The sequence below is a fragment of the Aptenodytes patagonicus genome, chromosome 3 (assembly GCF_965638725.1).
Source record: "Aptenodytes patagonicus chromosome 3, bAptPat1.pri.cur, whole genome shotgun sequence".
Lineage (NCBI taxonomy): Eukaryota > Metazoa > Chordata > Aves > Sphenisciformes > Spheniscidae > Aptenodytes > Aptenodytes patagonicus.
In genome coordinates, this window is record NC_134951.1 from 122,455,498 (window position 1) to 122,472,713 (window position 17,216).

General features: G+C 39.0%; 1 protein-coding gene across 5 annotated transcripts; it reads right to left on the reverse strand.

Moving 5' to 3' along the window:
• Positions 1–1,804: 1,804 nt before the first annotated feature.
• Positions 1,805–16,507, reverse strand: C1D (C1D nuclear receptor corepressor). 5 transcript variants are annotated; one of them, XM_076335029.1, is made up of 6 exons: positions 16,418–16,499; positions 9,306–9,358; positions 7,176–7,322; positions 5,758–5,824; positions 5,239–5,294; positions 1,805–2,369 (listed from the first exon to the last, which is right to left on the reverse strand). In XM_076335029.1, exons 3-6 carry the CDS (start codon positions 7,320–7,322, stop codon positions 2,193–2,195), a joined length of 447 nt encoding a protein of 148 aa, XP_076191144.1. In that variant the 5' UTR covers positions 9,306–9,358; positions 16,418–16,499; the 3' UTR covers positions 1,805–2,192. The 5 variants fall into 5 exon arrangements, with proteins under 5 accessions (XP_076191144.1, XP_076191145.1, XP_076191143.1 ...); XM_076335030.1 differs by lacking the exon at positions 16,418–16,499 and adding an exon at positions 9,975–10,054; XM_076335028.1 differs by lacking the exon at positions 9,306–9,358 and having other exon boundaries at positions 16,418–16,507.
• Positions 16,508–17,216: the final 709 nt, after the last annotated feature.

Consider the following 17,216-nt stretch of genomic DNA (forward strand, 5'->3'; position numbering starts at 1 on the left):
GTATAATTGAAGATTAAGAGGAAAATCATGTAGTGGAAATGTCCTTCAATCCCCTTCTAATTAACAGCACCATGCGTAAATACAAGCTGAGCTACTCATTTCCTCAAAACAATGCCTCTCAAAGTATGAGACGTTATCCCCCAGAAAAATCTCTATATTAAAAGTGCTTCTGGCTTGTGCCACTTCAGACCACTTCTATCTTGTTGTCTTCCCAGTTAGTTCATAGGACACCTGGCCTTTTTTCTTTTTTTAAATTGATAGTTTTGAGATTAACATTTTGAACCTCATGCTTTGCACATGCAGACCTCTACATCCACACAAAGTCCAGAAATCTGTTTATAGTAGTCTACAGATATCATTTGCAGTATCACATTGAAAGGAGTACAAGACAGGACATACAGACTTCCAGATAAACTCTGTCCAAACTTACAGCGCACACTAAGAGAAGAACTGCTTTACGTGAGTATTACTGTCTTTGGTCAAGAGCACACTTGGGGTCTTTTGCATTTTTAACCTTAATCACATGAAAAAGGCTCCTGAGTCCAACAGCTCTCCTGTTTTACATAACCATGACATTAACCTGTAGAAATAAAGCATTGTCCTTTTAGCTTTCAGCTGGAAGATGTTTATGGGCCTTTGACATACATACTCACATGAGCAGTCCTGTAGATTTGAAACAGCAAAGTTAGGTACCTACAGGAACATAGATACAAGCAAGTTCTCTTGTTAGTTGGATTGAAGGAATTGCTATTTATTCAAAGTTTATCATAAACAAAAATGTGTAAATTCATACCAGTCACTGAAAAAGTTTCTAGAGATATGCAACGATTATTTGAGTTTAATAAACTTGTCAATGTATTGAACTTTTACTTTCAAATATATATTTTTAGATAGTCAATGACAAGAGAACCTTCATTTTAGCACCTAATTCAATTTAGTCCATATTCTGCATTGCATGATGCAGTACAACTCCCTAAGGACAGTAACCATCCACTGTACATCATTCAGCTTGCAGTACTATAGGTATACTGGATTAATTTGTTCTTATCATTTAGTCTTTCACACTAACAATATTTCCCAACCAGTTTTGTAGACTGCTACCCAAACTGCATTTTGGTGAAGTGAATTGTTTATTTTTCCTTCATAAGTAGTTAGGTTACTGCTAATTGTTAAACAGTTTTTGGGCTGATAATTGAGTTTTGCTTTGCAGTGCATTGAAAAATGAACTAGTGAGGTTCTTCTGAAGAAACTAACACACCGCCTCTCCTAAACGACTAAGCTTCACATTTTTAGGAAAACAAATAGACTGTCTGCAAAACAGAGCAGTAGTTTTTACTGCACCAGAGAATGCTTTCCCTGATGAAGATCTGAGAAATCGCAACGGATGACCACACTCCTACCGCCTCAGAGCACATTTCTCTCTCTCACAGTGTCAGCAGTAAGGGATGAGCACTGCAGCCAAAATTCCAATCAAGTTCCTGAATGTGCTGTTTCCTAATAGTTGTCCCCAGCCTGCTCCTTTTTTTGGGCCCTACAAATTGCCCTTTGGGGATATCTATTTTTTCCTTTGACTAGACACAGTGGCTTAGAGTGGAATCCAGGCTGTTTGCTTGTGGCCCTTGAAGCTCGGTTTTCTCAGAGGCAATGGAAGTAAGAGAATATGGCATACGTTCAAGTTCAGAAGCTGAAAAGGAAACAGTTTAACACAGTGAATAAACCTTACAAAACTCTACAAATACAGCATTTCACACATTGATGTAATGAGAAAGTAAACATGGCTCTTGCATAAAGACCACAGACTGGATAGCATTGTTTGAGACTTTTTAATATTCAGGAGATTAAGTACATATAAAAAAGTGTCAATCATTCAGCAGTTAAAAAAAAAAAAGGAATTCTTAGGCATTATCAGCAAAACATCACTAGTATCTATTACCAGCAAGCATATGTCAGGTCATTGTTATTTGAATAATGAAATGTTACTTCTCTCGCATCAAATGGCACTTTCAGATACACACATAATGTGATTACCTCAGTGACCAGTGTTCTGGACAAAATACAATCCTGTAAAATTCTTAAATATAACTTAATCAAGATGTTGCTATACAGCACCTCTGCAAGATGCATGCAGTATGCAAAACAAATTTTGAAATAAGTTCTAGGTGTCTCTAATTTATATAAGGGAACACAAAAATTTAGTCCATCTTTCTCTTTTTCCCTTTAGCAGGAGTTTTGGAGGTCTGTTCATTTTCAGTGTTTGGTTCCCAGAGTGCATTTCTTACAAATCTAGAAGCAGCTCCTTTATCAAGTTTGGATGCCTTTTTCTTGTCTGCTATTTCTTTGACCTTGTTCATGTATGTTCTTATTCTCTCCTAGGAAAAAAAAAAAGGAAAAGTATATTTCACACCATTCTCCCAAGATTGCTGCTAAAATAAAATCAGTAAGTAAAAGCTCTCCACACTGTACATTTCTATAATACCTAGAAAAATAGCATCATTTAAATATATATACCAGGCTCTTTGCAAACTTGAGGCTTCTCCTTTAGCGGATTTTCCATCACAGGTACCTACCATACTAGTATTTGCATGACATCCACCATCATAGGAACATGAAGTCCAACAGAGATGAAGACTCTGCATCTAATTAACAGTGAGATGAGAATTGTTCTTGCAAGAAAAGTTAGAAAACAAAATATGGAACTCAATTTGGAGTTTGGCCTACATAAAGATGGTAAAATAATATTTAGATATTTGACATATTTATAGGTGAATTACACTGTCTGACTACTGTCTACAAAAAAAAAAAAAAAAAAAAGAAAATTCAGCATGTCCAAGCAAAGCCAAAAAGCATCTTACACAAAATCAAAGGTATTACAAGCATTACACATGCAACTACACAGAAGTCTTGTGGTTAAGATCCTGAAATGGTCAAGGAGGCTTATCAATGAACCTATTTAAGGCAGCCTGATGAATTTCCAACTGTACCAGAGGCTCCTTTTATGACCATAAATAACAAAAAACTCCTGTTTCCACTGCCATTCCATAAAGCAAGGGGATACTTTTCTTGCCATCTTAGCCTACCATAGTCATTTAGTGTCTAGAGCTTTTTTTGAACAAAGCATGGCTTGGATTCAGCCCCACCTAAGTATTCCCTCCCACCTTAACAATCTCATTTATGTGCCTACTCATCCTCATCTACTTCTGCAATCAATAAAGAAAATTACTTTGAGAGGGTAACTAAACCCCTCTAAGATGGGAATCACCCTGTTAAGTCCCTGCTTCTCTTCACTGACTAGAGAGGACACTTACAGCAATTCTGTAAAATATGTAAAAGTTTGGTTGATAGATTTCACGTGTACATATTTAGCCTAATATGGCCTTCAACTCTAGGGTGTTACTGTAATACAAACAACAGTAACACACACACACACACACACATATATATATAGTGCTCTACCTAATACCCAAATGATAAATGTGGATTAACAGAATTTATGGATACTGCTAAGTAAATAAATGTTGATATTATGTAACCCACACATTTCTCACACAGCCATTGACAGCTTTTTGAATCTGGAACAAAAGTTATGAGACCTACACTACTGAACTGATTTTCAATTCTTCAGCGACCATTATAAGCAACTGATTTGTCAAAAAGTTGGCCACTCTTTCCATATCAAAAACATAGCTTTAATGAGGAGAGCTTTACAGGGTCTGAAACCATGATAGACTGTAATATTTCTTTGGTGACTGAGATGGCTAATGAGAACAGATGGCAAACCTACAGGTATCAGCATGGGAAAAAGGAGCTGACAAATGTCAACATGACAAAAGAAATGAACTCTGATAGCTTGAATGTGAGTTTTATTAATACAATTTGAATCCCCGTGAATTCCCTGTATGTACACAAGGAGAGCAATTCTAAAAACAAAACAATCGCGACAAAGTCTTTTTTTATTCCCTTTCCACACGAATAAGAACATCACAATGCTCTTGGAAGGAAGGAATGTGCATTCATTCACCTTGATACTTGTAAAACGCAAAGAGAACTGGATAAGAATCTAGCCTATGATAATTTACTCATTCTTCAGAGTTAAAATGACTGGCAATTATGAAGTAAAATACCAGCATAAAACATCCACAGCATTAGAGATAAAATTTATTTTTTAGTATCACTAAATTAACACAATATTCAGACACTATATAATACAGGAGGAACAAGAAACTGACTGAAAGCTCATGAAATACTAACTGATCCATTTTTTAATATGATACAGTCTAGACTACTGAAAACCTCACAAAATTAAAAATAGAAGTATTCTTGTTACTCAGGCTAGCTTTCGACATTTTTCAGTCCTATCTTCCATTCCGCTGGTTATGTAAGGATTACATTTAAGCTAAGTATTTTATGATTGCCCAGATTTAATATTTTCATTTATACAGGAATTAAAATGGGTAACTGTAAGTTTTGATTTCTATTTTGTCTTCAGGCTAAATGATTTGATTTTTTAAGTCAGCAGAATTTTCAAGATAGCTGGCCTTCTATACTGTAGTCATGCATCTAAATGGAATATAAAGACAAACCCAGAAGATTTATTATAGGTTGTAAATATGTCACTAATGCAGAATTACTGGACAATACACATACAACTGGTGCCAAAAAAGCTTTTAGCTTTGTTGCTGAACTGGATTCTTTAGTGCTGAGAAAATGAATTAATGGAGGACTTGGAAGGGGGAGGGGGGGCTCTTTCCCGTCTTCGCTAGTAAATCAACCTCACTATAGAGTCATACAAAAGTAAAAGGCAGCCTCAGAGATTAACATGTTTCCAAGTATTTATAAGGAAAAAAATGCCATACTGGAAGTTATAAATTATTATCAGACATGTAACATTTTTCCATTTAACAGATACAAGTGTAAAGCTGCTCTGTTCAGAATCTAGTTCTCAAAGGTAGAGAAAAGAAAAGATAAGACGACACCATTCATCTTCTTATTCTTTTCTAATTTCAGTGGACTCCACAACTTTGCTTTAAACAGTACTGTTTGGAACTAAAAATACTACTTTCTTAATTTAGAAAGCCCAGCAGGGCATATTAACAGTTATGTAACACCATGTAGCATATGTGTGCTATTATGGCAACATATCAATTTTAAACGTAGATATAAACATTTTTTTTACTTCTATATAAGTTAACTGTCCTGGGCAAGTTAGATATTGCAGTGCATGCAGTATAAGAATCTTACCAGTTCTTGTTTCACTGGATGTTCCTTTGGATTGATTCCCTGAGTAGCCAAGTATACTACAAGAAAAAAACATGTTTTTTTTGAAACTGAAGGCTGTCATGACTGAGGACCCAATCAATCAGTCACATAGGAAAACTGTAGTTTCCACATAAAACCATTAATAAGAATTGGAGTTAATTATGTTGTTAAGTATCTGACAAACTATTATCATCAAATATTGCAGCTAAAAAAAAAATCTAGCACGGTTAAACTTTCTGTCCTTAAAAGGACAGAAAAGGTTGCCACGAAAAAACAGAAACATCCCCATATACGTACAAAGTCAGCTTTTGTAAATACCAATTTTTGATTTGGAGTTTCAACATCATTTATCCTACGGATGGCAATAATTTGGGTCCTCAGGGTAATTACAAGTTTCTAATTATTTGGCTATGAAATATGATTATTTAACGTTTGCAGCTGTCTAGCAAGTGTTCAAACGGCAATCATAAATACTACTTTTTCCTCCTACCACATACTTACCCCAGAACATTGAATTTAACGTGTACACTGAAACCAAATCCATCTTTGCTTGCTCAAGAGGCTCTAACTAGAATGAAAAAAAACCACCACATTTGCATGTTTTTAAGCAAGATGTGCACAGATTTTACTAATATGCACATTTTATAATTGTGAATGTATTCATAAAAAAATACACACTGAATGAGCACATTTTTGCACCACAAGTTCACTGAGACTATGTCTATGCCTATTTCCGTGCCATCCCAGAACCATTCTCTCTTCTGCAAGTATTCATGTCATCTTCCCAGTCTGATGTTAAATGCCACAGTCCTATATGGCCAAAAGCACAAAAATCTCTTGACATGTAGCTCTTAAGACTACTGTTCCCATAGTCAGAAATAAGTCCCTATTTTCCTACAGACACTTAATTCAAAATAGTTGTTGCTATCAATGGAAGAAAAAAAAAAGTCTTAAGATTGCTGAAGCTCAAATGTGAATATAGTATGCTACAGACAATCAATGAACATTAACACTACACATGGTAGACTGTGTGTTCATCACGTGCTGGAATACTTAGGCTGTAAAACAAAGGAAGAATAAAGGTAATGAGGGTTTTTTTTCCTCGACTGTCAAAGTCAATTTATTATTTTAGTCCTACAGGATTTCCAGAAACTCCGGTAACATCATTGTACAGCTCACTAGTTCTAACATGGATACTGTCAAAAGATCAGTGTTGTCAAGACTGTTTTCTTCATAATTTATTTGCGTTAGAAATCCTCAGAGGATAAAGAAGTTCCCTCATGTGCTGGCTTTTTCTTGCCCTAAAGAAAGAAATTACATGTTAGGCTTTAAATGTTAAAAGATAGAGAGGCTTGTATGAAGTCTTCAGGCAGTACCTTGCCCTGTCTTTATGCCCTGAAAAAACCCACATTTTACAGACTTGTGCTTATAACATAGCTAGAGGAGGCAGCTCCGTTTTTCAAGCACCAGGTTCTGCAAGTCTAGACTTCTAGAATCAGATCAATTCTCACTGCTGTCAATTCACCTTTACATCCTTCTGGGTATACCAAGTTCCATTAAGTTTGTTGTGAAAAGGTCTCAGACAAAAATGTGAATGACCTCTCCGTTATGAAAGAGCACTCGGCATGCACTTTGAGGAAGGTCAGGAATAAGCTAGAATGTCCTCTACATAAATGACTCACTGGTAGGATCATTACTTTTCAGCTTGGAAGAGCATATATTTCATTGTTTAGTTTGTAAGGCTGTCTGGATATCTTGGAAATGTAAGAATTCCAAATATTAGCTATCAAGGGTAGGAAGCGTTGTATTTGTTATTTCTCTGTGCAGTGGCTAGCCTAACAGACCCTTTTATTTCAGTTCAGATTCCCAGGTATTCTTCTATTAATAACAAAAAGGTTGTCAAAAGGAAGATTATTTACCTTTTGGAGAAGCTCGCTCCTGGAAACTGACATCATTGTCTTCAGCATCTCATCTACAGAACCAAGAGATTTTTCAAAGGCTGCAAGATAATCGTGAATTTCAGTGGGGTATTCTTCCGTATTAATATCATCTTCTGACATTTCCATCTGGAAAGAGGAAACAAAAGTAATAATCCTTTTCGTTAAGTCCCTACAGAGTCAAAAGACTGTATTTTACAATACAAAGTATTAGCATTCATTCATTATACATTATAAGAAATGCCTGCTTCTTTAGAGTTCTAGCAGGTAATGTCAGTAGTGACAAAGTTAAAGGTCCTATAATTTCAGGGATGTCTCCTAACTGCTGTGCAAAATGGCATGAAGGAGCATTACAAATGACGTGGCTGTAGTACCTATTCTTGTAACAGTCCCAAACCAGTATTTAGCTTTTATGGTCTGTGATAGAAAGAAATTATTTGCTTGTTTAAAAGAAGTGCTCTATAAATCACAGTATATAAAGAGCTACACCAAGCAACAGGCAGGACAGTAAAAAAAAACCAACCAAAACAAAAAAAAAAAAACCCACCAAAAAAACAGGGATATGGCTTCAGCCTGTCTTAGAAACAGACGTTACTTCAGCTTTAAAGTGGTTATGCAGCACCAGTTATGTCAGGGTCAGTTACATCTTCCAATGCTAAATTTAGGAGTTGGTCCAAGAAATTCTTCTTGTGGACCCTGTATCCAGTTTTCTGAATTCTCTATGGGATATTATAATCTGCGATATAACTCTAACAAAGCTGAGTTGATTTTGGGATTTCAGAATACTCTGGAGATCTTGTAGACGCATCTATGCATAGCAACTGTGAGATAAGCAAAGATGTGAAAAATCCCAAAGCACTCCTTTTTTGATCCCAGCATTCATGGTAACATGGTATGGCTACTGCCAAGCCATCTGGCTGCTGGCTTACAATCGATATCTTTAATTCCTCTCAAATCATAAATCACATATTCTCTTGGGCAGTTAATGTTACTTAGAGCTATGTTACTTTCTACAACTTCTACTGATTGAGCAACAATTTTTTGAACATTATAAGGAAAGAGAGGAAGAAATATATAATTTTCCTGCCCATTTGGTGAGCTGCATCAAGAGTAGTGGGAGCACCTGGATCACTACAGTCCTTCCTACTTAGGATCACTGTGATGATCCCACTACCCAGCTGCTGAGTACAGAGGGCAGGAACACAAGTTGGAGAAACTGCACTTTGAAAATTTGATCTATGAACACCAAGCCATACAGCCAGTGCAAACAGCAAGGAAACAGCAAACAGCTGTCACATCACTGGAGTTTGTTTTAGATAAAGATTTGATCTTTCCCTCTTCCTGGCAAGAGCGTGGTATGTGTAGAGAGGTTTCTTTTTATTTATATTGTCTCCTGGAGGTCAAACAGGAGGAAGATTGAAAGGAAAAACAGTGTGGAGCTACTCAAGCTTGTCTGCAACTGCAGTTTTAACCGCACCAGCGTGATTCCAGAAATATGATCAGCCAGTTAACAAGCCCAGTTTCACTGCTGTTGTTTGCATAGTTTAGAATTATAATCCTATTCAGCTGCATGACTTTTCATCCTGGTCAGAGCTCTTTTTCAGATTGAGTACAGAATCACAATGCTAACCATAACATGTTGAAGGTCCCCTCCCTACCCCAGCATGTAACTCACACATGTAAATACTGTTTCAGTCAGCTGCAGCAGACCTAAGAAAGCAAGCTGAGCTGGGCCTACAAGATGCTGCCAACAGAAAGGCAAAATACCAATACAATTATTTCTGCCATTTATGATAGTATTGTTTGTGTTTCTTTCTGTCCTGGCCATCTGCATTATAATCACCCTTGTTAGGCTGATTAAAAAAGTCCAGAAACACTGTTTGTTGTTAACTTTTAGTCATATAATACAGCACAAAAAATACTCAAAGCTACAGAAGAAACATCTTCCCAGCTGTTAATACAGTTAAGCCTAGTTAGAAGGTATCTGTCAGTACACATTTACACATACAGGGAGAGAGGTGTAATCCAATCCAACAATCATCTACAGAGCTTACCATCACTACAATACTTAACCTACTATGGTCTTAATTTGATAGACATGCATGAACATACCGATAAATTCCAACTTTTCTCTCGCTCTTTATCAGGGCATCCAGCACCAGCAACTGCAGGAAAAAAACCCACCAACAAACTCCTGTAGCAGGAATGTGTTACCAATCAAAACTAACTTGAGCTATTTTACAGCAGTTGCAAGGATAAACAGTCACTAGAGCATATACGATATTCTTTCCAATATCCCAAGCTAGACCTAAAGAATGAGACAGAGAAAGAATAGGAAGATAGAAGGAAAGATAACAGATACAGTCCAAAATGTATTTTTTCTATGATTGCTGTCTCATGAACCAGAAAGAATTGCTTGCCCTCGTCTCACAATGTACTTGACACTGTCAATTAGCAAGGAAAGGGGAAAAATGCATCAGCCTTCAATGGAACAAGGCTGCACATTAGCCTGTGTATAGTATCCTTCATTGATAAATCCACTCCCTCTGCCCAGGGAGAGGGAAGAATTTGTTGAACTTGTGTTTTCTGTCCATTTCAACAGGAACAAGCAAGTTCCTATTCCTGCTGCGTAGGGACCTCTCTCTTTTCATTAGACTGTTGTTTCAGCATTACTAATCTCTAAGCAGGGTATGTTACAGTGTTGGCACATGCCAACAGTAAGGCAGCAGTCAACAGCCTAAAATAGTTTTGATAACATTAAATCAACAAGAGCAAACTTACACTACATTAGAAAACGTGTACACCGGAAACTCCATAAAACTGTGTCTGCCAAAATCAACACACAGACTGCACAGTCACACCTGCAGAATGACAAAGCCAAGGATGGGAGGAAGTAAGACCACATCAGTGATTCTCTAAACATACCTAAAGGCTATACTACCCTCAATAGTTATGTTTCAGTTATTAAACCACAAACAAAATTTTCCTCAAATTTACAAGTTTTTCTCTATATATTTTGAACAAGCAGAAATTTAATTAAGTTCCTGAAGTTGATGTTTACTACACAGGTTTTCTCTGTTGGATTTGCTGACTTTCAACCAAATTTTATTTGGCACAGAGATTCTGCTTAAAAAAATTAAGGACAGTACAAATATTCAGGTAAGAGAAGTTACGAAAAATACTTGCTGGGTAAGCGTGTGAACAATGGTGAACTCTAAGGGAAATAAGGATAAGACAGCATTTTCATTGTCAAGTAGTAACACTTATGATGCAGAACACGTAATCTGTGGTTGTGTGCATGATGATAATACTTTATAAGATCTTTAATTTTGAGAATGCAAAGGAAAGTTCACAACCCATAAACATAAAATAGAAAAGGCCTACTTTGATTAAGGTCACTGAGGCAAACAAATAGTGATGAAAAATGTGGTATGACTTCATAACATCATTCTACCAGAAACAACTTTCCCTTTTAACCCTGAGCTCAAAAACTGCCGTGTAGTTTTTGGGAAAACAGCATAAAAGAAAAATATATTTGAGGAAGAAAGGACTTTAAATCACAAAAGTAAACCATTTTCATGAGAAAACTTATTCATTGCATTTAAGTCTGATCAAAAATTGTCTTATAAAATGAGTTTCCACAGGTGGAAAATTTCTGAATATTCTGAAATTTCTGAAAAATTCAGAATAAATTCTCGTTTCTTCAGAAGCATAACTACATTTACGTAAACTTCTGCTTAGAAAACAACACCTTGTTTTCTCTCCAGTCAACATAGTATAAATCAGAGCAAGTAATACGCTCAACCTGCAAAAAGGGAAGGGAGGGAAATATCAGACATTATGAACCACAGAAAAGACACAAATATGAAAAGGAGAAAGCAAGAGAAAATACGTCCTCTTCTGCAAACTGTATAAAAAAGACTATAAACGGGTGACAATCAGAAGCAGTTTGCCGTAGTGCTAATGTGGCTATTGATCTAAGATGCAACTGTTAAATACTGTATTAAGGAAGTTTAAATAAAAACAAACAAAATACAGATGATTGTGAACAATACAGCTAACAAAATGGTCCATTTATCTTTCAAGAGAATGAAGAGAAGTAGTCTGCAGACTCCTTTCAAGAAAAGCACACCCGTGACTGGCTTACAAAGGTAAGAACAGGAAAAAGGGAAACTGCAGACAATTTGCAGGTGGCTTTTTTGAATAATCTTTGAATATATCTGGTGTTTTAAGACAAACCTTAGAAAGTAATTGCCATCTGGCTTAAAAAGCAAAACCAAATCTCCCTTCCTGCCCACCCCCACAGCAAAACTGTATCTGTCATACCGAAAGAGAGAAAACTCTGATTAGGCCCTGGGTACCTCTATGAGAGATTTTGCTGAAGATGTGTGGTGAAAGTAATGGAAGCTACACGCATATATCAACGTGGCAGTAGGAACCCCCAAAGACAGAATTAAAAACTGCTTAGTGTCATGCACATGGCTTTCAAATGGAGTTAAAACTGCCAAGTTCAGGATAAAAATGGTGTATTTCAAATATTTTGTAACAGGCAAACAGAAGACACAAAAGTAATTCAGCATCCTTCATTCTGCTTAATATTGCAACTCACTTCACACTTCATGTTAATTCTTAACCTGTTTCTTAAGCACTAGAAGGCCTCGTCTTCATGCTGAGCTCAGATCTTTTATTTTTTCAGAATATTCATTTAACAAAAATCAGATTAGACTTTCCTCCTTTTCATGGATATGTACAGATTATATAAAGAAAACCAAAACAAACCCCAATCTTTTTGGTCAGGGCATATAAAAATGCTCTCAAATTCAAAACAAATGCATTAGCAACATCAATATGACAAACCACCTCTGTCAGCTCCTAAAAACTGACAACTGTCCTCCCTCTCCGAGTTCTGACTCACAATCTGCAGTGAATGTGGCTGATCTGCAAGCACAGCAGAGATGTCCCTTCTGCTCTAACGCTGTAGTTCACTGCTGTGTCTATGGGATAACAGAGGAACAAGCATCTTAAATTTAAAGCTACCAGAGATCATGACTAAGTTCTTTGACCACAAACCTCTTTTGGGCAGAGAAATCCATTTTATTCCATGTTTGCAAAGCTCTAAGTACGATAGGCTCTAATCCGTGACAGAGATTCCTCAGCATTATTGCTGCATAATAAATAATTAGTTGCCCGCTAGTCATCACTGTGTCCACAGATCTGTTCTGCTACTAAAGGCTTTCAAGCCAGCTTGGGGCAGCTGGAGAGCACATCTAGTACAATCAGTCAGAGCGCTCTTGCAACGCCAACTCACAATCTTGTTTGCAAGAAAGATTTCCATTGCAAAAGTAATTATGCCTACCATGAAATACCAAGTATGCACCAATGGGCTTATCTTGATCCCCTTAAAAATATCCCAACTGAAGCCATGGTAGTTATCCAACGCATTCTTTGCACAATACTACAAATGGGCAACAGCCAAGCAATCATTTTTAACCCTGCCTTCAAAGCTAGGTTCCAGTCGCATCCCAGCGTACGCAGAAGAACCCTATGAAACAGCTCACAGCCATCAGGCTCTTGTTGATGCCACTGAGATAAAGACTCTTCAGCCTCAGAGGATTTGCAAAGTTTATTCTGTTCTGTCTTAAAAGACGACTAAAATTTAAAGGGAGGTAATAGTATTTTTGAGGCTCGCTTATGCTTCAGCCCATGGGGAATATCACATGAGAAAACAGGTATCTCAGCTTGGCTTAAACAACTCTCATTCACTGCAGGCCCATCTATATCCACACAAACCAACTGTGATGTAAACCTTCAACTCAATCTGCATGATTTGTAAAACATTTTTATTCTCTGTAATCAGCTGTCCTAGATTCCACATCTTTGATGACATAGTCGTTTCCTCTTCTGAACAAATCCAATATACCCTGGCTCTTGTTGAGCTCCAACCTGTCAGTACACCCTTCAGTAAGTACAATGATAAAACCAGCTTTCTTTAGGTATGTCCAGGACACTTCTTGGTGAGAGGTTGTCATAAAAGCCCTCACACTCAGACTATGCTACCACAGCTCAGTTCAAGACTGGGGCTTTAAACTGATGTTAAATTTGTACGTCTAAACTGGTCTTTAAAACATATACTTTTGGTTGCACTGAACCTAGCAAGAACTTCTTGTACAGCAAAATACTGTCTCCTTGCATAAAACACTTTACACATCGTCAGAGTGGATGAAACTCAGAGTGGATGTCTGTATTCTAGTGGGTTTTTGTTCGTGACAGCAATCAATACTGACTATTTCTGTCCTATCAAATTTACAGTGAACAGGAAATAACCTGCCTCCACTCTATAGCTCCTGTATGCTCTAAACCATGGAGTTTACTACCTCTTCTAAAATTTGCTGCCACTCTCCACTGGTATCAGCACCATGAATATCCAGAATTAAAGCCAAGGAGTTTTTTAATCCTTTTAAACTGCTGACCTCCTTTGTTTCCTTTAGCCACTAGTTCCACAATGTGTGAAAAAGTACTTCCTTTTATCAGAATTCCATTTCCTGTATTTGCACTTCATGCAGTACCTTTCTCTACTGTTTAGAACAGCAACCCCAATCTATTTTTGGCTGTTCATTATTTGACTGTGCTAACAAGATTCTGTTCAACTATTAGAAGCATATTTACCCAGTTTTTGGTTGAACATAATGCAGTAACTGTAGAATTTTGTGTTCTAAGCATCAATCTTATTGATGCAGGAGAAAAGCAGGGAAAATCTTTTCTACCTATCCCCTAAAATAGAATTTAACAGCTGATAACCTGACAAAAAGGAGACCAACTACTATAAGCAAAGAAAAGGGATGCGCAAAATCACAGAAATGAGGGAACAATAGGGAAAGCTCATTTGGGGACACGGAGTTTTCCCAGGGATTGAAATAGATTAAATAAAACATTGTAGGACGGAGATTACAGGAGAGATGCACTCTGGCCTGTCACAGGAAGAAAGGGCATGGCAGTAACCACAGCCTGACGCAGAAGGGAGAACAAAGAACCAGGAGAACAGAGGAAGATGGGAAAAAGGAACCCAAGCAATTTCCCAGCACAGAAAAATTGAGCTTATACAGAACAGCATGCACAGGGAACACTGCCAGCAGAATGCCTCAAAGCAAGCCTGCATGCAGAATGGAGAAAAGCAAATAGTTACAGTGAACAAAGAGAGCTCAGACAAAGGTAATAAAGTCTGTAACCGCAAAGGTTTAATAGTCTGTTATCACATCTCCTTGGCATCATCTCTAAGGTTAACAATGTCAAGCTTCGCTCTCATTGTTACCCCTTGATCAGTCACCTTTGTTTCTTCTTTCTGTGCTGCCTTTTCCAGCTCTGGTTCTGCAGCGTCTACCTGGAGCTGTGGTGACCAGTACCATTCCAGTGCTCTCTTTATTTATTTAAAGGAATTGATGTTTTTCTCAGTTCACCCCTCCATTCCATACACATCCTACAATTTTCTACTACTGCCATTAAAAACAAACAAACAAACAATCTGTACTAAATGCTGGCAGTTCATATGAAAAGTAGACCAACTGTGAACAGATGAAGAATTGATTCTAAAAATCTTAAACCATTTCAAAGAGAAATGTGCTTATCAGAAAGGTTTGTGTGATTTCTGCACCGCATTTCTGATAGGAAGCTTGAGAACTCTAGCAAGCGCTTTCAAGTTTCTCATGTTATGGGGTATAGCCTTGTGTTAAGTGCTTTCTGATTTCTTTAGCAAGGGTCATACTGCCACAGGATTAGCAATATCCAAGTATTTTAGATGGGAAGCCTTTTTTCATATTTTTAAAACTAAGAAATGTGTCAGACACCTTTCAATTTTGATTTATTTTACAATTGATTCTTTCCATTTTTGTTTGTCTCAAAAATGAGGCCTTTTAATTAGCATAATCTAAAGTTTAATTTGCAAGTCAAAGTCCGTTATTAAGTTGCTAGCAGCAACTAAGCTTGCAGTCAGAGAGCTGTGACAAAGTGTAAGGAAGGGGACATCTTCACCTTTGCAGCACATGAGAGAACCTTAACAAGATCTACTTTATTACAAAGTACTTGAGCTTAGTAATTTTAAGTATCACCTGCCTTTCTGTTAAGGGAAAAGAGTGCTGCTTAACTATTTTAACCGTGGCCTGTACGTGCAAACTGTATCTTCTCTTTGAAAAACACACTCTTCTTACAACAATTACCACATTGTCAAGGCTCCTCGAGTTGCAACACTATTTTACTGACTTTTAATAGGAATGTAACCATTTACTGCCTACAGCACAACCTTCCTAGGTACAACCATCCTCAAGGCATGATGCCAGCTGAAAAGCCTATAGTCTATATTCTCTTTCTCATGGGTAATTAAACAAGTCATACATTAAACTGTGTTTATGCTCACTAACAGAATCGGTACCGCACACAACTTGACCCTCAGTTCTGGGAAGTTATGGAGGAGTGCCCACACATTTGGGACAGTGCAAACAGAACAACTTGGACTGTTTAACATTGACTTACAGCTCCCCTGGAAGCCTAGTTTAGCTCTTAGACCACGCACAGGTTCCTTGATCACATGCGTACCAGGTGAAGTAGATATGAGTGCAAACCGAGGCTTTCCCAACAGTTTATAACCAAAATCTCCTGTTCTCCTGTTCTAACACGTCTTCGTGAGAGATGAAACACCTTACCGATCCTTTAGAGACGTAAAATGGGATGTTAGCATCTGACCCGACTTCCCGAATGCGTTCGGTCACGAGATTTCCTAAAGGAGCTGGGTGTACCCTTGAAGACCCACACATGACTGCTGCTTACAGCACACCGCCGTGGTTTGACACTAACCTTTTCTGACAACCTCACTCCCGCGTCTCTTCTCAACAGACTGAAAACCTAGGGGGTCGAGACAGCCCACTCGTGAACAGCCATCGGAGGCCCTGACTCCCGACAGCACACTTCCCTTTCTTCAAACGCCTCCGAAAAACCCTAGAACCACAGGAAGCGATCTGACTGCGTTCCTAAGTCCGGCCCCAACGACAGACCTTCACTTCCATGCCTCAGGCCCAGCGCCGGCCCGGCCCGCCGACGGCGCGAGGCCTCGAGCCGTACCACCCGGCGGCGGGGAAGGGGGGGAAAGCGGGCGGGCCCACCTCGTGGAGGAGAGTGCCTGCGCAGCCCCACGCGCGGGGTGAGGACAGGGGAGAGGCGGGAGGGGCCGCTCTTACCTCCAGGCAGGCGGCCTAGCCCCACGCGCGGCGCGTGGGGCGGGGGAGAGCGACGAGGGGGAGGGGCCTCCACCGGCGCGCAGCGGTGACGTCAGTGCCAGGGCCGTTGGGCGGGAGGGGCGGTCGTTGCGACACGCGTGTCCGCCGTGGGGCGGCTCCGGGTAACGGGGGGGGGGAGGGGGGCGTGCCGCGTCCGGGCAGGTAACCGCTTTACGTACGCTCACACGCCCCTGCCCGTACTGTGGATGTTCACCGCGTGCAGCCGGAATACCGGTGACGTGCCAGTTACAGTGATGACGGCGATTTCCGTCCGTAACAAAAAGAATGGGGCCGCTCTTTTAGGGCAGAAAACGTGCTTTTCAGCAGCCAGCTCGTTTAGGTGGAGGAGGTAAACAGCCGGCATGTCTCCGGCGGTTCCCAAACACTTCCAGTTGCTTCCCGGAAAAAGGGAGGCACAAACTGGTTTTGGAGATGGTCCCTTAATGCCAGAGATCCCTTGTTCACAGGGAGGCACCCCAGGGGGAGGGCATCAGTTCCTGACCGAGGCTGCACATCCTCACCGCGTCCTCGAGTGAGGGTTGGTTTCCAACAGCGTTATTGGTTGTAATTTGCACTGTGTTTCTCCTCAAGATTCCAGCAAATAAATACGGGTTCCAAATGCGGTGGATTAGTATTTCTCCACTGCGAGAGCTTGCTGACCGGAAGATTGTACAAACACATCTGTGGCTCCCAAAAATAAGAGCTGCATTTTACAGATTTACATTCTGATAAATAGTAAAGTAAATAGTAAAGTCAGTAT

Coding starts and splice junctions, on each gene's coding strand:
- C1D (XM_076335028.1), bottom strand. CDS start 7,322: ATGGAAATGTCAGAAGATGATATTAATACGGAAGAATACCCCACTGAA. Junction 5,825..7,175: donor GGAGCGAGCTTCTCCAAAAG/GTAAATAATCTT, acceptor TTTTCATTCTAG/TTAGAGCCTCTTGAGCAAGC. Junction 5,295..5,757: donor GTTAAATTCAATGTTCTGGG/GTAAGTATGTGG, acceptor TTTTTCTTGTAG/TATACTTGGCTACTCAGGGA.